Genomic DNA, 22258 nt, shown 5'->3' on the forward strand with positions numbered 1-22258 from the left:
TGAACACTGTTTCCAGATGTGTCACATGTTCAGCAATATCATTACTGAACACTATGATGTCATCTAGATAAACCAATGCGAATTTGAACAATACTGATTTCAAGATGTTATTCATCGCTCGTTGAAAAGTGCTTGGCGCATTTGTTTATCCAAACGGCATTCTATTAAATTCGTATTGTCCAAATTCACAGATGAAAGCGGTTTTGTGTTTGTCGCCTTCTTCTATCTCGATTTGCCAGTAGCCGCTTAGTAAGTCCAATATCGAGAAGTAGACTGATCCGCTCAATGCATCAATGGTGTCATCAATTCTTGGTAATGGATATTTGTCTTTTACGGTTATTTTGTTTAGTGCCCTATAATCAATACACATCTGCATTTCTCCATTTTTTTGGGTACCATTACAATGGCTGCTGCAGATAGGCTGTGACTTTCTCTAATAATTTTGTTACTCAACATCACTTCGATTTTTGTTTTGACAATACGTTTTAATGCTTCTGGTGTCCTGCGCAATCGTTGAGTAATTGGGGCGTTATATCCTGTGTTAATGGAATGCTTTACATCATTTGCTAAACCCAAATCTGATTCCTTTTCTGCAAATAGAGCTTCGTGTTTTTTCAATAGAATTTCGATTTTAATGTGTATCTCGTCAGAGATGTTAGTCATTTCACTTTCTTGGGTTTGTCTAATTCGCTTGGATTTCTTGTTATTGTCTGATTGGGAGAAGGATTCTAGGCTGCGGTAATCTGCTTCTGTAAGGCCATTGTTGTCGTTATTTTCTGTTGAACGGTCTGGGAGGAGAGGGATGTGAATGCCTGCTTTGCCAAATGTTAGGCTGTATATTGAGTGATGTTGTTTCCAAATCTATGTTCTATTCCAAATTGGTTGTAATGGTATTAATTTTTACATTGTTGGTTGATAAAAAGTCTAAACCCAAGATACAAGTTTCACTTAAGTTTTCCATGATAAAGAAATGATGATTAATAACGTGATTGTCGTTCATGATAATCGAAAATTCAAATTTTCCCAATGATGTTAGTATACCTCCTGACACCGTTCTGAATATTGGCGAGGGAGTGTTTTTAATTTGTTTAAGTTCTTCCCTCTTCTTTAGGTTGAAAAATATGCTGTCTGGAACTAAACTGGCTGCTGCTCCTGTATCTACTAAAGCGTTAATTTCTTTTCCAAAAATTCTAAAGGGTATACGTATTAGTTTGGGTATCGCGGATTCTAAATTAAGTGTTGGGGGTTGTTTGGTAGGGATATTGTGTTTACTGCATTGGACGGCAGTTCGGATTGTTGATATGTGCCATATATGTCCAACATTCTCGTGCAATGTGTCCTTTTTTATTGCACTTGTAGCAGATAATGATTCTATTTCCAAGGGCGTCGGTGGAGTTTGGTTGTGTTTGTCGTAGCTGTGGGTATTGATGAGTATAGGATTGGTTTTGATGATACACCTGTGGATTGTTGTGCTGTTGAAAGTTCGGTTGATTGTAGTGTACTGGTCTACTATTGTATGGTGGTCTCTGTGGTGTTTGTTGGTACGTTGGGAAATTGGATTGTCTATACCCCGTGGAACTACCCTGTGTCCCTACTGGAACCTCTGCTATTTGGTCTGAACCGGATTTTGTGGTCTGGAGTATCGATCGTTTGATCACGGAGATCTTTATTCGTATCGATCTGCTGCTGCAATGGTGATATCGGTATCCTGTGACAATTCACGATTTTTATTAGTATTTTCCAGTTCACGTATTTTTTGTTTTAGAAATTCGAATTCTGTCTTTTGTTGTGAGAGTTCGTTGTCTTGTTGTTTCTCGTGATGCGTTATTCCTGCAATTACTGCATTTATCTCTTTGTCTTCTACAATCTCTTTGCTATGTAGAATGCCTTCGGATATGATCAATTGTTTATATAATTGGTCGAAATCTTCAGGATCTTCGGGCATTCTAAAGTAAAGTTCAGCTCTCAACTTTGGTAAAATGCCTTGCATCAGGATTTTGGTTTTGGTATAGTCTCTCATTCTCTTGACTGTGTTTATGAGTCGACCTTCTACGATGGTTTGCTTGTGATCCGAGTTTTCTTCTTTGCCTTCAATGGATTCGTAGAGGCTGTTGATTCGTGAGATAAAGGCTTTGCATTTTTCTTCAGGTTTCTGTTTTAATGTGGACAACTTTTTCCTTAGTGTTGCTAAGTCATAAGCGTCCTGGAACCGTGCAATGGTGGCTTTTTTCCACTCCTCGTAGTCTAGCTCGTCACCCTGTTCTTCTACGTAGTTTCCATGCCATTCTAGGGCATCACCTTTTAGTCTGTCGGAGAAGAATCGTAACTTTTGGTTGTCATCCCAGTCGTTGTTGCGTGCTACATGTTCTGCGTCCTTCAACCATTCTGTTATTAGTTTATCAGTACTTTTTCCTTTGAAGACTGGAATTGACTTCTTATCTTCTCTCGAAAATAATTCTCCTAACGCTTTCACGATGGGTTGGGTTGTAGCCATACAGGTGTCATCGGCATCCGTTGTGTCGCGGTCAGCTCTTGCAGTTTCTTTGTGTGTAAATCCCATTTTGATTTTTTGTTTGAGAGTCTGATACTTTTGTTCTAGTTTAAGGAGGTTATTGTTTTGGATCTCGATTTAGCTGTTTAGGTCGTCGTTGAGTTGCTGTAGCTCGGCGATTTGTTCTGATTCTATCTCGTAGTGAAGGGATTTATCTCCTTCTGTTAGTGAGGTTAGGTCGTTTATCTCACTCACTAGTTTCGTTATCTCTCCCCGTCCGTTGGAGGAGTCTAATTCTTCGGTTTCGGCGAATGTTACCTGTTGCTTTCTATATTCTTTTACTCTGTTTTCCAGATACTTAATTTTTTCTTCTTGGTCTACTGCCTGTACGTAGATTTTTTGTAATTCTGTTTCAAGATTTTTATTCTTTGTAGTACTATCTATCAGGCTTCTTCTTAAACCGGCTTTTTCTGCTAAGGTTTTTTCAAGGATCTCTTTTGTTTCTTTGGTTTCTGTCAGAAGTTGTTTGTTTGTTTCTGAGGCTACATTTATCTGTTGCTCAGCGGTTTCTAACCTCGTAACCAGTTGTTTTCTTTCACCTTCAAGTTTGCTAATTATTTTTTGCCCTTCTCTCTCAACAACTATGTTGTTTTCTTCTCGTTTTTGTTAATTGGTTTTCTAGTTGGATTTCTGTTGCTGTAGCAGTTTCAAGGCTTTTTTCTAAATCACTGATTCGATTGGCAGGTTTTTCAAGGGAATTTTTAAGTGTTTCGTTACTTTCTTGGAGTTGCTCAAGGGAACTACTTAAGGTGTGTTTGAAACTCTTTGCCTTTTTCTTGTTGCTATCTAGCTGTTTTCGTAAGCTCTGTAATTCGGATCTGAGGTCCGACGAGTATTTTTTCTCTGCAATATGCGCAAGTATTACATCTTAGATGGTACCAAACAGGAATTCTTTCTCTTTACCATGCACAATGCTAATCTGTTGCAATAAACTGTCAAGGTTTTCGATGTTGCCACCGAGAGATTCTACGTACTATCTTTAAGTGTCTTTGTGGTGTTTGTAATAGTTTCTGCTGTTATACCACTTGGTACTCTCAACGTTCGTTCTAACAATGAATATGAATATAATTGCAATGCATTGTGGGTCTCTTTGCTAACTTCTTGCTTCTTGAATTCTATTTGTTGGATAGTCGTTTTTGTTGTGGTGGCCTGATTCTGGGGCTATGTTTTGTTCTGACTCTTATTCAAATTCTAGTCCACAAGAGTTTTCTAGTGGTCTAAAAAATTTTCTCGAAGACAATTGGGATTTTGGTTGGTGGTGTCTGATTTGGGAAGTACAGGGTACAACGGTGGATAGTTCGTCGACAACGTTCGGGTAAAAATATTCTCTTTACGAGTAGTCTCTGGTGTAAGAAAATCAAACGACATTCGCTTACCTTTGATGGTGTTCCTTGGTCTGGTAGAGTTGTTGGAGACTGGTAGGGGAAGTGTACAGCACAACACTGAATTCCGGTACGGTAAGAAACTTTGTACTGGACCACAAGTGTTGGTCTCGTTGGGACCTCCAATTGTAAAGTTTCCTTAACCTCGTGTATTGTCAGTGGATTGCCGAAACAATTCCAAATTACAAGTTAAAAATAAGCAGTATTTATACTACTAAAGAACACAAATTAAGACGGTAAAGTGGGAGGAGATACGTTCACTTTCACTTGTAAAAACGCATGAGGGATGTAAGAGGTGTGGCTCCTTTTGGTTAGCCTTGAGGCTCGTTACACTTGGTCATGTAAATTAAAATAAACAACATCGATACAACAGTAATTCAATTTTTGTTACACAAAGAAATCCTTTCTCATTCAAAGGAAGTAATTCGCCTTCAGTGTTCGCATTTTCAATTATCTTCGCTTAAGATGATTATTTAAGAAAATTAAATTCAAATATCTCAAATTTATTGCATGCCCTTTCACAAACTCATTCTATGAAATGATACCAATGCCTCTTATAATTCAAGGGGGAACCCAGCTTTGAACTGGGGACCCTACGATCTGCAGTCGTATGCTCTACACTGAGCTATACCCCCTATACACAACAATTTCCAATAAGAAAAAAAATGATTTCTGTTAGAAGTTCTAAATAAAAAGCAAATTTCGTTATTTGATTAACATTCGACACATAGCATTACGATGGTCAGGTTAATTGATCTTTTATGGCATCGGCGTTTCCTGTTCGCTTTAAACATTCAGTCATCTTTCTCTTTCGCGGTAGTATACAGTATTAGAATAAAAAGTATTTTTTCCAAAATGGCAAGTTAGTCTGATTTGATGCTTGGTCATGTTAATTAAAATAAACAACATCGATACGACAGTAATTGAATTTCTTGTTAAACAAGAAAATGGTTTCTCATTTAAAGGAAGTAATTCTCCATCAGTATTGTTATGTGCTTACTATCCCCGCCATAACTAGACTTATACCGCAGCGCCAGATGGAGTAGTCCTCACCCCTAAAATCCATTCTTCCCTGCCCTGTGGAAAAGGTGAGACGGCGTCGCGCGGCAGTGTACTCTCGGCGGTAGACTGGTCATTTCTTGTACGTTTTTCTTTAGGTTGGTGCTCGTACCCATGTTATTGACCGTTCTCCGTTGCGTAAATTTTGAATGCTGTTTTCATTGCGTGCACCTATTGTTAAGCGTGGAGTCATTTGGGTGGGACAGGTGACGGTATATTCTTGTGGTGGTAAATTAGTAGCTAGTAATCATTTAGTTTTTGTTTTCCTTTTTTTGTTTTTTTTTTGTGTGTTTGTGCGTTGTTTTTTTGTTTTTTCGGGAGGGTCGCATGCCTCCGAAGAAAGAGTTGTTAGAGCGTTTCGACCGTCCTTGCTACCACATTAGGACACGTAGTTCCAGGCCATCTGAGATTTCGCCATCCAAGGAAACGCAGGTGTCTAGGGTCAGGCTTGTAGCACCTAGCGTAACGTCCCCGAGGGGAAGCATTGTATTTAATCTATCGCCGGTCGAGGAAAAGCCAAAATCGGAAGTAGAGCCCCAGAAGCCAACTGCAGCCATGGATCCTGCACTGACAGCCGCTCTAGCCCAGTTTACGGCCGGTATTGCCCAAGAGCGTGCTCAGCAACAACAGCAACACAACGAGTTAATGGCGGCGTTGCGCGACCAGGTAGTAGAAAACGCAGCCCTGAGGCAACTGGCAGCAGAACAAGGTGAACACCATTTACAGGCCCTGGTAAACGGAAACAACCGACCCTCTTCAGCCGCTGTAGCTACGATACCGGTATTTGAAGGAAGATCCGCCGAAAGTGGAGCAGATTGGGTAGAGCGGGTCAACCAAGTTGCGGAGGTATACCAGTGGGATGATGCCCGACGTCGGCAGGTGGCTATCCGTAGAGTGTTCAGTATCGCGCTCCAATGGCATGTACAGACGGGCCACGAAATAGTCGATGGGCCGATTGGTCGGCCGCTCTTGCGCTCAATTTTACGATTAGAGTCCCACCAGCTGAATGGTATCGGATGGTGGAGGGTCCTGTACAGCAGGTCGGTGAGTCTGGTATCGCCTATACCCTGGCCAAAGCAAGTATTTTCCGGATGGCGCCACATGTTTTTACGGAGCAACAGAAAGTTTCCTTTTTGATTAACGGCCTTAACCGGTGGGAACATGTGGCAGCCATGCTAAACAATGCCCCAGAGTCTGTCGCCGCTTTCATGACGCGGATACGTGAAGTAGAGGACTTAGGATTGACCTCACGAATGGGTGTGGCGCCCCAGGGGTTCTTGGGAGTCTCATCTTCACAGCCACCACCTTTGCATTCGTTTTAGCAACCGCATCACCCTCGTCCGCTTCCTGGCTCTAATTCCTCAATGAACTCCGCCCCTCCATCCCAGTCACCTGATATTGGTGCTGCCTTAATGGCCTTTTCAAACACCATGTCGCAGTTGACAGCTAAAATCGAAAAGATAACGTTCCAGGGAGACAGGATTGCACCCCCACACGGAACTCCACCTGGTTTTCAGCCAAGAGGGAGCCCACTACGCTGCTTTCATTGCAATGGAATTGGACACTTGCGTCGGTTTGCCCGCAAATTCCGGGAAACGGGTCAGGTCCTCGTCCACTCCTACCACCGCCGTAGGGAAGGGTCGTTTTCTTTCGTCTTTCGAGGAGATACAGTTGCCATTAATTAAAATTTTTATTAGGTCCGTTGGAGAAGTGGTAGCATTAGTCGATACCGGGGCGAGCGTCACAACAATAAGGAGTAAAACCATTCTTAAGTCCCTTAGCCTTAATAGTAGGAAACCCTTGATCCTATTGCGCGGAATAGACAATCGTGTAGTCCAAATTATCGATGAGATCCCGTTAGAAATTCACTGGTACGGGACAAAAGTAAAGATTGATAAAGTAGCCGTCGTAAGGTCGGCTCCTTTTGCTGTAATTTTAGGCGCTGATTGGATCGTGTAGAGTCGAACGAATTGCCTAGTCAAGGATGGAAAAATTTTACCGGTTGCGTACAAGACGGAATGCGAAGCGGCTCAGGAGGAAGACTGGTTAGCGGCTAATAGTCCAGGTGCGGAGGAGGAAGAATTGGAAGCAGTTAAAGAAACAAAGGAGGAAGACGAACCCATCGTAGGCGATGAAATAGTGGACCAAATCTCAGAGAATTCATTTGAGCCCGCTGGGAGGAAGGGCGCGGTCCTGTACAAGCCACTAAAATTGGTTTGCATCCCGCAAGATTCAAGGGATGTGTTGGTGTACTACTAGTTAATACAGGTTTGTCAAATGAACTAGAATAAAAATTGAAAATAATTTTGAACTTTGATAGTTCAATTTATTTAGGAGATGGGCCCTTGTAATATACGTTGTCTTACCAATACCTAGTCTTGGTTACAAGTTGTATTTCTGTTGGGAAGATTGGGGAATCTGAAGTTTTTCACATCAATCAAACAATTTTTATACCTTTGAAGGGGCCACAGACAGTAGAAGAAGAAAGAGTGACCGAGCTTTCGGAAGCTGTTTAACTCTGGAACATTCTATTTCCTCTAGTCATCTGGTGAAGACCCAATTGATGCTACTGATGCCGGGACAGCGCAGGTGGTGGTGTAGTAGTATTTGGGAGCCTCCGAATAGCACCTCGGTGCAGCATACGTTGTTGTGTATTGTATATTCATATGTATTGTATATTCATCTGTATTGTATATTGTATATCAGATTCTTCTTTTGGTAATTTTCATCCGCTGACGAAGGAACAATCTTTGAGCTGCGCCCGATAAGGCTGACCGTGCGGAATTTTTCCGCAATAATAGCTAGCGTGAGACATCTGCATTATTATAGCACATACCAGATTTTTCAATCAAATGCTTTATGGAACAATGTTCCAATGTAGATTATCCAGGTTTCTTTTGGTCATTAGCAATTTTTGCCGCATGGTCGGTAATGATTTTATGCTGTGCATTAGAGTGTATAACTATGCATTAGAAAAAAAAGTACGTATATATATCTGTGATTTGCCGCTCATTTTCCACCATCCCTAACACCAGTCATAAATTTGGATTATGGATAGTTAAAAATTTAGATAACTACACCATAATATTTATAATCGCATCATGGAAGTTTTGATACTCTTAAGAGATGTGCTAAGGAATTAAACAATATTTATTGCAATAAGCTTGCTGTATGTGGCTAAAGATTGATTACAATGCAGATAAGCAACAACACTTCAGGATACAATACTCGATAAATACGGATTCTGGATTCCATTAACAAGATTCAAAGCATCTTTGAGCAGTTTGTTATGAAGAAATAATGCAACAAAATGACAACACAAACGGCAATTGTAGATGAAGTCTTGCCATATTAAAACGTTGGATTAGGTTGAAAGAGTAGAAAGACAGGTTTTTCAGGTTAAAAAAAATGTAATTTTTGTTTTTATCTGACAGAACTAAAATACTATTGGAATATTGGCATGATGCCATGAATGTTCGATGGTTAAACTTGAATGTAACCTTCATATGCTTGTCGAAATTTACTAAAACGCACCTTGGTAGATTGATGGCATTTATATTTACACCACGCTCGCGATAAATGAGATATACAGAATTTATGGGACGTACTTTAAATATTAAATCATGTGTCGGGAAATCTAGTAAATATTGTAACCCTTTCCATTGAAGGGGATGTGAACGGGGGCAACGGGGAGCTCGTATTCATGGACGGGGACGACGGGCAAGTGATCACCTTTGGGCTGGAATCCAGCGTCATCAGCGGTCCAGGTCAAAGTGAATTTCTCGCCTTCAGGTGAAACCCAGTAGGAAGATCCCTTGTTGGTGTTGCCCATAACATCTTCGTAGGTGGCCTTTCCGTAAGAATCGTAAGCGACTCCTTGCATCTTCTTCTGAACTTGAGATTCTTCACGGGTTGTGTAGTCAGACTGGCCGTAGCTGTGGGTTAAAGGAATTTCATGTTTTGAAATATGAGAATCTATAGTCTCTTTGTTATAACACATAAACCATGAAAATGATTTACCTCCACTGGCTGCTGCCATCGATGTTGCGCTCGTCGGATTGGCTAGTGACTGTAATATCAGCATATTTATTATCCTTGTAGCTTGGTGTGGGGTAGGCTGGTGTGGGGTAGGCTGGTGCGGGGTAGGCTGGTGTGGGGTAGCTAGGAGTAGGGTACTTGGGCGCGGAGTAGCTAGGGGTAGCGTACTTTGTTGCAGGGTAGCTGGGAGCTATGTATTCCGGCTTATAGCTGGAAGGAACGGCAGCAACAACAGCCAAGACGGCAGCGATAACAAACTGTCGTCCAATGTATTAATTAAATAAATATCTAAAATTTTTAGTTGTTCAGAAAATATAAGCAATAAAATGCCTTACGAGCTTCATGTTGTACTAGGTTTACTTGGTAAACAACTGATGGTTCTGTTTCTACGTTTCTAAGCTTATATAGTCAAGTGAATGGTACGAAACATTCAACTGACCTTGTTGTTGTGCAGCTCAATTTGGGCGTTGTGCAAAAAAATAGTTCACTCTCACTTTTCACGTTAGACAACACATCGAAAAAAATTTTCTTAATAGTAACAGCTAATTGCTTTTTTTGTGCATGATTTGAGCTAATAATGCTCTACTGGCGTTCTCATTTTTAACAGAATCTGATTATTCACTCTCATTGATTTTTTAAAATGATAACTCGATAATATGATAACTGTTAACTTTCGCTAAGGATAGTAAATTTAATCCATGAACTAGATGTCAACATAGCATTTGTCTGAATCGGGTATTGGTATTCCCGGCTACCACTTCAATGTTAATCTATTGGAAATATTAGGCAAATGAATTGTTGTATGCCAATTCAAAAGCGATCCGTAAGTGGAGGAGGTGAATGTTGATTTATAATGAACAAAAAAAAAAATCTTTTTGATTCCTACTTGTCGAAAACAATAACTACATGATAGTCTGGAATACAAACCATAGGTAACCACCAAGGAACGGTTGATCGACGTTTTCAAAAAAAAGGTTAAGAAACGAAATGAATGGAAAATTGCACACCCTTTTTTGTCGGCTACATAAAACTGTTTGGAAACCATTGAAGTCATCAGTTGTTTAAGCCTTCCACAATAGCCAACATGAAACTGGTCAGCATAGATATTTTTATTTTGACAGTTCACAATTTCATCACTTATTGAAAAACGAATATTTTGTTTTCGCAGTTTTGGCTGTTGCTACTGCCCTACCATCCAGTTACAAGCTGGAATGCAAAACTAACAGCTACTCTACTCCTCTACTCTGCTTCTAGGTACAATAAGGATAACAAGTACGCTGACATTACCATCACCAGTCAATCCGACGAGCGCAACATCGATGGCAGCAGCCAATGGAAGTAAGTACATTTCATGTTTTACACTTATTAACAAAGGGATTATAGACACTCACATTAAAAAAAATTTATTTTTCCAACCTAAAGGTATGCCCAGTATGAATACACTACCCCTGAAGAATGTCGAGTTCAGAGGAAAATGCAAAGAATTACCTACGACTCTTACAGAAAAGAAACTAATGATGAAGTCATAGCCAACACCACCAAAGGGTCATCTTACTGGGTTTCCTCTGAAGGCCAGAAGTTTACTTCAACGTGGACTGCTGGATTCCAGCCTAACGGTGAACACTTGCCTGTCACTCCTGTCCATATCTATGAGCTCCCAGTTGCTCCTGTTCCAAATATGAACTCCAGGTTGCACCTGCTCTTCCTTATTCACAAACTGATCTTGGCTATTAAGATTGAAATATTAATGTACTATGCAAGTTTAATTTGCTGATGTGAAATAAAAGTATGATATGTCTTCATATCCGTTTACCGTTATCACGCAGGACATGAACAGTTTGAAAGACGTTACTTCTCTGTGTGAGCACAAATTTTGTCGATTTGCACACATTCGAACGCAGGTCTCACGCACAGCTTCATTTAATGCATGGCGGAGTAAAGAATACCTTTGGCTTGATTGTTGGCTAAAAGCAATAAATGATAGTGTTGCAAATACCATTGATTGTTGTTTGCTCCCGAAGAATTACTGATGTGACAATACAGAATACACAGCAGACGACTAAAAAATTAGAAGATATCCGTGAATGTGCGGTTTACCTGCCACCTAGCGGCAAACTGAAGAGAAGTTTCCAAATTTTGTAGGGGGACTGGTAGATTCCCGTTACGAATGCTGGTTACACTAAACAATTCATCTATCATAACATCCCAAAAAATTGATTTTTTACGTAAAATTTTGTTCTTTTTCTGCGAATGCCAATTGAACTGTTTAGTGTTCACCCTCAATGGCCGCCAACTGTCGCTGTGAAAGCCAATTATTTTCGCGAAACATAAAACCGTTAATGCTGCACAAAAATGATCGCTAAAAATGATCGGCAAAATTTGATCGCCGATCCGATCTTTCGCAGTTTGATCGGATCGCCCGATCCGATCAAACTCAAAAGATCGGATCGGAGATCGCGATCGGAAAATTGATCGGCGCGGCAAGTCTGCACTAAACAATTCATCTATCATAACATTTTTTACGTAAAATTGTTTTTCTTCCATGAAAATAATTTTATTAATAAAAGCCTGTTCGTAAATATCTATGCAGGTTAAGTTAATCACTCGAATTTCAGTGATAAATCTGATGATAATTGCAAGGCGATAATGGGTGAAAGAGTGACTTAAGGATCGGAACAGTTTGAATAACTTTAAATTGCGACTACGTGGGTTGGTTGCATTGGGAACCAACACTTATTTCTAAATGGAAGAAACTATAGGTGCCCACGTCGATTATAAAATGTGGTTAAAGTTAATACGGCTACGACGCACAAACCCACACTTTTCTGACGTGATTTTAGATTGACATTCATATTAACATGTATTTTTTGTACCGATAATACAAGAATGTCAGTGCATTCAGTACAGAAATTTAAATAATGTGTTCAGACAGGATTTTATATAATTTAGTAAATCTTATAGCCTTTGCCGTTGAAAGGGATGTGAACAGCGGCAACAGGGAGCTCATATTCGTGGACGGGGGCAACGGGCAAGTGGTCACCCTTAGGCTGGAAACCGGCCTCATCAGCAACCCAGGTCAAAGTGAACTTCTGACCCTCAGGAGAAATCCAGTAAGAAGATCCTTTGTTGGTGTTTCCTAGGACTTCACCGTACGATTCTTTGCCGTAGGAATCGTAGGTGACTCCTTGCATCTTCTTCTGGACCTGAGACTCTTCGCGAGTGGTGTAGTCAGACTGGGCATAGCTATGGGTTGAAATAATAAAATTTGTCTAATGGTTATCTTTAGTTCTTAAAATGATGAGTATAAAGTATGAAATAGATTCACCTCCATTGGCTGCTGCCATCGAGATTGCGCTCGTCAGATTGGCTGGTGACGGTGATGTCGGCATATTTGTTATCCTTGTTGTAGCTGGGAGTAGGGTAAGCTGGTGCGGGGTAGGCTGGTGCAGGGTAGGCTGGTGCAGGATAGGCTGATGCAGGGTAGGCCGGTGCGGGGTAGCTAGGAGTAGGGTACTTTGGTGCAGGGTAGCTTGGGGCTGGGTAGCTGGGTGCCTTGTATTCCGGCTTGTAGCTGGATGGAACAGCGGCAACGACGGCCAAGAAAGCGGCGACGACGAACTGTCAGAAAATGCCGTTTTAAACATAAAATTGATTTTAGCTCAAAATAAGAATAAGAGATTAAATGCCTTACGAGCTTCATGTTGCACTAGGAGGGTTTGATAAACAACTGATGGTCTTAGTCCTTCCATCTCGCACTTTTATAGTCGAGTGAGAGGCATAGAACGTTCAGTTGACCTAGTTGTTTTGGCACTAGAATTCGCACTAGCAAATTAGGTTTTGGGCGTTGAATATAATACCTTACTTTCGCTTTTACCCTTAACCACAGTGCATTTTTGATTTCGTTTGGCTGGTGAAGGATTTATTTTGTCTCCTGGTCTATGATGATGAGAAATCAATATCTTGTTATAGGAGTATTCACACGTCAGTGTCTATGAAATACAAATAATATAATTTATCTTACTAAAATCAGGTTGACGAACGATAATTTGCTCAATTCCTAAATCATCAGTCGGGGGTGATATGTGACAATTCTGAAGGAAAATCATCAGCAAATTGTGTTAGGTTTCTACTTATCGAAAGCAATCACTGCATTGCAAGGGCTCTGTCCTGTAATGCAAACCAAATCATTTCGCCACCACAAGGCGGTGAACGCCGCTTTCAAAAACTAAGTAAAGAAATCAAATGAAAATGAAAGACATCCAATATTTTTTCGACTATATAAGGCCGTCTGAAGGTGACTGAAGACATCCGTTGTTCAACTCTTCAACCCACTCTCAACATGAAACTAGTAAATATAATTTCTTAAAATTTTTCTTTTATTTACAATTTCATAGCTTATTGAAAAGCTTTTTTCGCAGTTTGTTATCGCCACTTTCTTGGCCGTCGCTGCCGCTGTTCCACCCAGCTACAAGCCGGAATACAAGGCACCCAGCTCCCCAGCCCCAAGCTACCCTGCACCAAAGTACACTACTTCTAGCTACCCCGCAGCGGCCCATCCTGCACCAGCCTACCCCGCACCAGCTTACCCTACTCCCAGCTACAACAAGGATAACAAATACGCTGGTATCACCATCACCAGCCAATCTGACGAGCGCAATCTCGATGGCAGCAGCAAATGGAGGTGAATCTATTTCATACTTTATACTCATCATTTTAAGAACTAAAAATAACCATTAAAATTTTTTTATTTTTTAACCGATAGCTATGCCTAGTCTGACTACACAACCCGCGAAGAGTCTCAGGTTCAGAAGAAGATGCAAGGAGTCACCTACGATTCCTACGGCAAAGAATCGTACGGTGAAGTCCTAGGCAACACCAACAAAGGATCCTCTTACTGGGTTTCCCCTGAAGGCCAGAAATTCACTTTGACGTGGACCGCTGATGATGCTGGATTCCAACCCAAAGCTGACCACTTGCCCGTCGCCCCCGTTCATGAATACGAGCTCCCAGTTACGCCTGCTCTCCCTTATTCACGCACTGGACCCGGTTACTAAGTTGTAAACTTTCCCTACATGAAATTTGAATGGCATGAACCATTCTAGTGTAATTTATTGATGAGAAATAAACGGAAATTATGCTTTGATTTCCGTAAAAGCCAATTATCTTAGTAGTCTAAACAAATGTTTTATTATACGAATGGAACTTCGTTACTTGTAGAAGAATGACGTAGCCAGCGCAGTTATTACCTTCGTTTCCACCGATTCCCGTCATTTCCATTCGTCGAAAACAAAGCGACGAAGGTGACCGGTTCCACACCAATTAAATCAACGAAGCTTCTAATCACGTATTCTCTGATTATATTGCCAACGTTGCAAGACAGGCGCAATTACAGGACTGGCAAGATTTAGTTATGCGTGCTAGTCACGTGCCACCTAGTGACGACCGAGGAGAAGCTTACCGGTCTTACGGCGGGACACGATCCAATCACGACCCGTGATTACACCATCCGACTTTTCTATTATGGCTTTTTTCGCATGTAATTATTTTTCTAGCGTAAAAGAAATTCTATCCAGAAGACATTAAAGTAAGTAAAGAATAAAGTTCATTGATTAAAATTCCCAATTTTGTTAATTTTCTTTCCTAAATTTAACATTAAACGTAAGTTTGTGCCATAATGACCGTAGCCTTTTATCAGTGATAGTTAGATCATCTATTGTACAGTATAAAAGACTTGATAAAACAATTTATGTTTGGTAACGGTGTTGGTTCGCTAGCGCCGTTACTGCGTGTATATGCCTTACTAATGTTTATCTAATTCTAATTGCAGGTCTGGGAATGGCTGGAAGAGTGACGCAAATGTCGTGCCAGGTAAAACAACGATGAGCTGTGACCACACTGGCTGGTTCCATGGAAAGCAAACGCTATCAACTCTAAATGGAAATTTGGTGTCCACATGAATTATAAACGGTGGATTAATACGGATATGGCGACCAAACCCACTCTTTTCTCACGTTACAGGTAAATTAAACTTCAAAAATATTTTTTATGATTGTTTAATAATTTTATAGTTGTCACTAACAAAAATTTTACCGAACCGAAAGAGTTAGAGTAGTGTGTGATTCCATAAACGACGTCCACAAGCTCGTTACGGCAAATATTTGCATGACCATCTATGACAACGAAACGTGTAAAGCTGTCCAATACTTTGTAGAAATAAAGGACATTTTGCTTACGTTGACGGCATTTATATTTGCATCATGCGTTCGATGTACAGATATAACTTATAGGACATGGTTTTAATATTCAATTACATATCAGGAAAGCTAGTAAGTATCGTGGCTCACGATAGCTATTGTTGCGAAAAAATTCTGCACGGTCGGCCTAATCCGACGCAGCGCAAAGATGGTTTCTTCATCGGTGGACGAGAGTTGCCAAAAGAAGAACTGAAATCTCCTATGCCCAGAAAAATGTCGTAAAGCAAATACCACGTCTGAATGGAGCTTCTGGTGAAAACACACAAAGAACCATCTTGGATGTCTGCTAAATTTTTAAAAATCCTTCTGCCGATGTTAACGGAAAAGATAACCAGTTGCGATGTATCGCATGAAAATCATGCAACTCGTCATTCGTGAAAAATAACGATATTTGGAACGCAAGCCCCGCCTCGATGCGACGTTTTTACGGCAATCTGAGCTGCGCTGCAGTGTCTTTCAGATGGGCTTTATTCATACTGTACAACACGTTGCCGTGAAAGAAGGGAAAAAAGCGTAAAATAGGGTGAATAAGATAAACGGTAGCGCATGATAAAAAGTGACGAATTGCGCGGCAAAATACGCTTATAATATGAAACAAATGGTTTTACGATGGAATTCAAAACTATGTCTGAGAATAAGAAAAATTGACAGTGTTATATTGGATAAACAGCAAGGCATGTCAAAAGTTCAAGCCAAAAGGTACAGTATATTTGTTGAAGCTAAGTAGTTGGAGGACCTATTTGGGGCTGGAGAAATCAGATGTTCAAAAATGAATTTTTTACGACAATTTCGATTTTTACGACAAACGATTTCAACAGCAAACCTTTGCGTAGTCCAAGCTCCCCAAGCGCCGCTGCAGCGTTTGAAAAAAAGGATGAAAAAAGGGTCTTAGCGCAACGAAACATTTCGTTACAATAGGAGAAAAAGGCCCTTGGCGCAACGAAAGCTTTCATTGCAATAGATTGCACCAGGACTGCAGTCTGTTCTCCATACGGAAGTATGGAGATTTTGTTGACAACCCGGCGCTGCCAAAGACTAGCAGACGTACCTAATCGCATCACAGCTCTCAATCAAGTATATAATTTTTTGTATTCAAGCTGTGACAATCACTTTCTGTTTAGGCAATAGACGTATGGCTAGATATACGTGACGATGAGGTTAAGAAACCAGTTCTTAGCCTAATTTCATAGTGCTCTATGATCGTGGGTAAATTGGTTTAATGCTTAAATTAGATTTATCGTTAGTATTGACGTATTTCTTTTTTTTTTTTTGAAAGAAAGGTGTCTAAACGAGTATACCGCCTTTTTTTGTGACCCCAGCCAAATGCGTTTTCAAAGGGATAGTTTGGCAATTGTTTCAGCACTAAGAAAAAGTCCATTTCAAAGTGGCCATCATCTTGGCATAAAGTTTGATCTCCAATTACTACTTGAATGGCAGTGTTTAAATGAAAACTGGAACAAACTAGAGAAAAATGGGATACTGACATCTGAACAGATTAATCTGTTGGTTGAAGCTACAAATAACAAATTAATAAGAAGTCCAAGTGGAAATTTCCCTTGTGCATGCTGCGATGGGGAATGTGAGTTAAAATGTCAAAGCATGTCCCAAAGCTCAATTGGATCTTTATGTACTGAGAAACTAGTTATAAAATTTCGTAACACATGGACATGGAACAAGGTTGCTGGTAGATTTGATTTACATTTGTTACATTATTATTTGTTGGTTGAAGATTACTCACCTTTTATTTTTAGGTTTGAGGGATGTGATAGAATGTAGAAAGAATCTTGTGACACAGTTAGAGGATCTCTGTATCAGATCTTCACAAAGCAGTTTGAATCTTCAAAATTTAACGAAGTAACTCATCCTTTTCCCGTCGATACATTGAACAGGGGAGGAAAGTTCGCCTTGCGGAGGATTCAAGAACTCGAGGGATTGGAAATCTGAATAAAAACGAACTGGATAAATCTAATATCCAGAGAAAATGGTAGTAGTCTTTCCTTTTAGTCTTGTTTTCTTACAACTGTATTCATAGCGATAGACTGTACATGCAAGGGTGTATGAAGAAATAGCCAGCATTTCATCAGAGAAGAGTAAAAATCCTGCGTCGTCACCTCACACAATTGTTGCTTCCTTAACTGAAGTAGGATCTAATGCTGCACTTAACTTTCTGTTTGCATTTTTCCGTCGCGTATGGCAATCAGGTAAACAAAAGATTCTACTATAGCCGGCAAAATGTTTAACACCTTGTTTTGCAATAGGCGAAGAGGGGGTTGCCTGGTTTGAGATGCTGATTCACGCACTAGAATCACATCGCAGTTGACCTCTCGCGTCTATCTTTCACCTTCTACATCAAGTGAATAATAGCACATATGACTCTGATTCAGGTTGCTCAACAAATCTGTCTTATTTCTGCGTTCCATTATTTTCGAGTACGGATTTTAAATTTTTTTTAAATTTTCCTACCAATAAAAATTACGGGAACTCCTTTTCTTATTTAGAGATAGTTTGTGTTCCATTCCTCTATGGGATCGACAAGTGGCGCTACAGCTTCTTTTAGAAGTCAGCATTTAGCGTGGAAGTCTCGTCTGTGTTTTACATGCTATACACGTTCTGCTCGAATTATGGGACGTATTGTATATTGTCGCGTCAACGACTACCGAAGTGTATTTCTGCGTCTACCAACTATTACAGAGTCCCCATGAAGACTGACCATAAGCAACAGCGGTCAGTCTCCCACAATACAACTGATGGGCCGATCCCGACCGGAAGGGATCCGGTCACCGTCCGCCCACACCGATCTCGTGTGTCGTTGACCGATCTCGGCGGACGTGGCGTGACTGGCCGACACTGGAGACATTTGGTTCAATGGTCGCGACAATATTATCGTGAATTTTTTTTTGCCACCCCCATATCCTAGGGCTAGGCCGTGGGTAGGGACACTCCATGCGTGCGATTTTAGGGGTGATCCAATATTTTATGTCTATGATTTATTTCATAGAATCCTGAACGGATTTTACATAAAAAATTGGAGTTAAAGAGCATTCCTTTATCTTTCGAATGCAACAAACCCGATAATTTTCCGAGCAATATTTCTATACGAAAAAAATTCCGGCGTGAGACACCGTAGGGCCTATCCTACGCGTGTTAAAACAGCAAAATTGGACGGGGGTGATCCAATTCTTCTGGTGGCGACTGTATATTTTACTTTCCCTTTTGTTTTTCTTTGATTTGTTCCCTTTGGTTGCAATAAAATAAAGATATTTCTGTTATGTTATTTCATTGAACGAAGAATTGCACAGGTCAAGCCGACCTACAAGTTTATGTTTATCTCATCTTACTGTAGGAGCTACTGTGGAGCTAAGCGTTCCTACAGTAATTTGATGGCACTTTCCCGTACCATATTGGGTAACTAAAAAACACCTTTGAGCTGATTTAACTGAAATCCCATCGTAGTTTTAATATGTATATACGTATCTGGCCACGGTACACAGCTTAACCAATGTGAATAATAATACTTATAAACACCACAACAACTTTTTTTAAATGTTGTTTAAGGTGCCTCCCGTGTGGCGTTGCCATATCGGGAACGGGTCGTCCTAGGAGACCAAAATTAGCACCGGAAAATTACCTGAGTAGATGAGGGGACTTTGACTTGGTTCAGCAGCGTTTGTGAAGTTCCTGAATTCCTGATTTCCAGAAGAAATTTAACACCAGGTCCCTGATCTTGAGTTTGGCGTGGTTGTCACAGTTTTGCGGTGGATGAAGAAGAGTGGACAGGTTCAGCTGCAGTTTGAGCTCCGATAGGAAGCTTTTTAGCTCCTCTCTTTCGGCAGCGATGTAGGGACATTCTATTAAAAGATGGGAGGGAGTTTCCTGTACAGGACATCCATAGCTACAGTTTGGGGATACAGAGGGATCAAATTTCGAGACACGAGCGTTTAAACGTAGCCGGTTCGAGCGGAGTTTGTGGAGAATGCTGTTTTTAAGTCTGCCAGGATGCACCATCCAAGGCTCAGGAGAAAGCGAGTTCCTGGGGTGGTAATCAAAGAAACCATAGTGACTCTCCAGGTATGAAGTCATCAGTTTGGACCAAGCTCTGCGGAATACATTTGATGCGAGTTTAGACGGGTCGGCGTAGTCGATTTTTTTACAGCTGGGGTCCGTTCTTGCATCGTTTGCCAGACGGTCCACAAGTTCGTTTTCTGGGATACCTACGTGACTGGGAATCCAGTAGAGAACAACTTTTGCGCCGGCGGAAGAGCTACTTAGAGCCCTATTCCGAATCTTAATGACTAGTTCATTTCTAGGGTGTAAATTGTTGATGGCTGAGATGGCGCTGAGTGAGTCCGAGAAGATCCTGATCAGCTGCGCTGGGCCGTTTTCAGTGTATTCTATGGCCTTTAGAATAGCCATCAGTTCGGCTGTGAAAATGTTTGTATCACTAGAGAATTTCCAGGCTTTTTTTAGTTGAACATTTGGGCAGTAGATGGCGCATGCTGTGGAGTTGTCCTCGTAGTCACGGGAGCCATCTGTGAAGACGCTTGCCGTACTATTGTTGGCGTTGTTTTGTGTATACAGTGCTCGGAAAAGTAGTCTGATGAAGGTTGGGTTTTCAAGTGCCTTGTTTCTTGAAATTGGAAGAATAATTGATGGAATTTTTCGGCATCAACCATGGAGGACTCATCAGCTCTTCAGCGAAGCTAAAGTTGGTAAACAGTGATACTTTTAAAGCTGACAATTGGAAGTTGCATACCACAACACTTGGGGTGCTCCTGGTATTCCATAAGGTGAGGCTAGAGTAGGTACATTTTGCATTAAAAAAAAAGGGTTCTTCGGTTTGCATTATACCTACGAAAGTAACTTACTTTCGACCCTAAGGGTGTAGACGAGATCTATTTAGCTCTTTTAAAGACTTTCTTTCCTCGCCACCTGCAACCGCCCTCTCCGATCAGACGTTTTTTAGCTCTTGTCTAGACATGTCACAAAATTTCCCTCGTTCGGGGCTAGGCCCACGTGGTGATTCGAGAAATTTTCGCAATTATTATAACGACCAAGTTCCTTTCAGTTACGAAGGTGATCGCCGGCGTGAACAGTTTTTCAGGGATCGTGAGCTTAGAGAACGCTTGTGGCACGAGCGTCAGTTACAGCGTAATCACAGCGACTTTCGTAGCAGATCGCCTAGAAGACTGGACTATAGCTTGGCTGATGAATCATCTCAGTACTACGGTAGAAGTGATGTATACAGTCAACGGTACGACGCGCAGTTTGAGCCCCATCGGTTTTTACGACCTTTTGCATCCCCGAATTTCACGACGATCCGTATACCTATACGATCGAGTCCGATGCTATCTACGATGATGATAGGCAAGAGGTAACGGATGAGTGGTATGAAGAGGAGGAGACGGTGGAGCGAGGACGTTCATGGCGCCCCGGGTGCGCCGAAGAGCTACCGACCGAAGTATTGACAAGTACGCCAGGTACGGAAGTGACGGGTGCAATTTTACCAACGCCGCCTTCCCCGCAACCGCCAGAAGAAGCATCTCGAGATCCGGCATCGTTTTCCGCGGCCGTTATTCCTAAAGAAATCTGCCGTGAGATTGCATCGCTCTTAGCGGTTGGGGTTTCGACGGATCAGTCAAAGTTAGTGTCAAGAGAATTTCCGTTGCTCTTTGAGGAGGAAGGTTTTTCTCTTAAACCCCCGAAGTTAGATGGGTGGATGAGCAGGCGCGCGAAAGAGAAGAACGCCCTTAAAACAGTCAACTCAATGGAGGAGACCTTAGTGAAAACTCAGCTGAAAGTTATGGACATCGGCCCACCATTGATCGACTTATACGCGCGGGTGTCAGCTACCCCGGACGATACACCAGCAGGTGTTCGCGTACGCCGTTCATTACAAGCAGCCTTACAACAGTGGGGTAGAGCTTTTGCGCACATTTCAAGAAAGCGCCGAGAAGCAGTAGTCAGCGCCACAGACCCTAGGGTTGGCTATTTGCTGAAAGACGAATCCAATTTCACTACCGCAAAGGAGGCCCGCGAGCACCTTTTCACCGGTGAGTTTCTGAGCCACATGCTTAAGGAAGCAAGCCAAGATGAGGCTCTAGCAAAGCGGGATCAAGCGGCAGCTGCCGCTTCCCGGGGAAGAAGAAACCCGCTTAGGATGGTTCGGTACAGCCAATTCGTCGATAATCTGGCCCCACGGGATTATGGAGACGATTTCCATCCAGCGGTTCGAAACGCGGGCAGAGGGAGAAACGATCCGAGAGGTGGCCATGGGCGCGGTAGCTCCAGAGGAAGGTATGAATTATTAAGACCTCAGGTTTTTTTTCCCCTAGCTATTCCCGTCCTTAAAGCAGTGGAAATCGGGGATAGGTTGCGTTATTTTTCGGAAAAATAGGCATCGATTAGTAACGACCCTTGGGTGCTCGATGCGGTAGCTAACGGCGTAAGACTGAATTTTATTTCGCCTCCGTTGCAACACTTTCCTCCACATTCCGTAGTTATGTCAGAGGAGATGCAGGCGGTTTGCGACGCCGAAGTAGTTAACCTATTAGGCAAACAAGCTATCTCCGAAGTTACGGATAATTCAGAGGGTTTTGTGTGTTCGTTCTTTTGCGTGCCAAGAAGGCTGGGGGATTTCGACCGATCGTGAATTTAAAGCCATTTAACAGGTTCATAGAGTACCAATATTTTAAAATGGAAAGCCTGGAAACCGTCCGGTTTATCGTTAGGGAAGGGGGCTGGTTCATTAAGTTAGACCTCAAGGACCCATACTTAACAATTCCAATGCATATTTCTCACCAAAAGTACCTGCGCTTTGCATGGAGGGGGCGTATTTATCAGTTTTGTTGCATGGCTTTTGGCCTTTCCCCTGCCCCTCGGATATTTACGAAGCTACTGAGAGTAGTGGTAGCCTTTCTGAGACGACAAGGTCTCAGACTAGTTATTTTTCTAGACGACATCCTACTTTTGAACAT

At 41.6% G+C, this 22258-nt stretch overlaps 2 protein-coding genes, 1 long non-coding RNA gene and 1 pseudogene across 8 annotated transcripts in view; 1 reads left to right on the plus strand and 3 right to left on the minus strand.

Annotated features, from left to right (window-relative positions):
- The first annotated feature begins 2380 nt into the window (after positions 1-2380).
- On the plus strand, positions 2381-14099 carry LOC130690720 (endocuticle structural glycoprotein SgAbd-1-like; annotated as a pseudogene).
- Positions 8584-9423, minus strand: LOC130690729 (endocuticle structural glycoprotein SgAbd-1-like). The gene is made up of 3 exons (XM_057513652.2): positions 9366-9423; positions 9013-9287; positions 8584-8927 (listed from the first exon to the last, which is right to left on the minus strand). Exons 1-3 carry the CDS (start codon positions 9372-9374, stop codon positions 8630-8632), a joined length of 582 nt encoding a protein of 193 aa, XP_057369635.1. The 5' UTR covers positions 9375-9423; the 3' UTR covers positions 8584-8629.
- Positions 10418-11083, minus strand: LOC130690737 (uncharacterized). 2 transcript variants are annotated; one of them, XR_009001068.1, is made up of 3 exons: positions 11027-11083; positions 10844-10944; positions 10418-10757 (listed from the first exon to the last, which is right to left on the minus strand). It is a non-coding gene; the product is annotated as an uncharacterized LOC130690737 (long non-coding RNA). The 2 variants fall into 2 exon arrangements; XR_009421833.1 differs by having other exon boundaries at positions 10844-11070.
- Positions 11878-22258, minus strand: part of LOC130690727 (gamete and mating-type specific protein A-like) — an 86542-nt gene continuing 76161 nt past the window's right edge. For 3 of the 5 annotated variants that reach the window (XM_059497027.1, XM_059497028.1, XM_059497026.1), the window contains exons 2-3: positions 12356-12648; positions 11878-12273 (exon numbers count right to left, since the gene is read on the minus strand). In XM_059497027.1, coding sequence (XP_059353010.1) covers positions 11976-12273; positions 12356-12648 — 591 coding nt within the window. In that variant the 3' untranslated portion in view covers positions 11878-11975. Of the gene's footprint in view, positions 12274-12355; positions 12649-12721; positions 12746-22258 lie in introns of those variants that run through there. The other 2 variants (XM_059497029.1, XM_057513650.2) reach the window with 2 other exon arrangements.

The sequence above is a fragment of the Daphnia carinata genome, chromosome 9 (genome assembly GCF_022539665.2).
Source record: "Daphnia carinata strain CSIRO-1 chromosome 9, CSIRO_AGI_Dcar_HiC_V3, whole genome shotgun sequence".
In the NCBI taxonomy this organism is placed as follows: Eukaryota; Metazoa; Arthropoda; class Branchiopoda; order Diplostraca; family Daphniidae; genus Daphnia; species Daphnia carinata.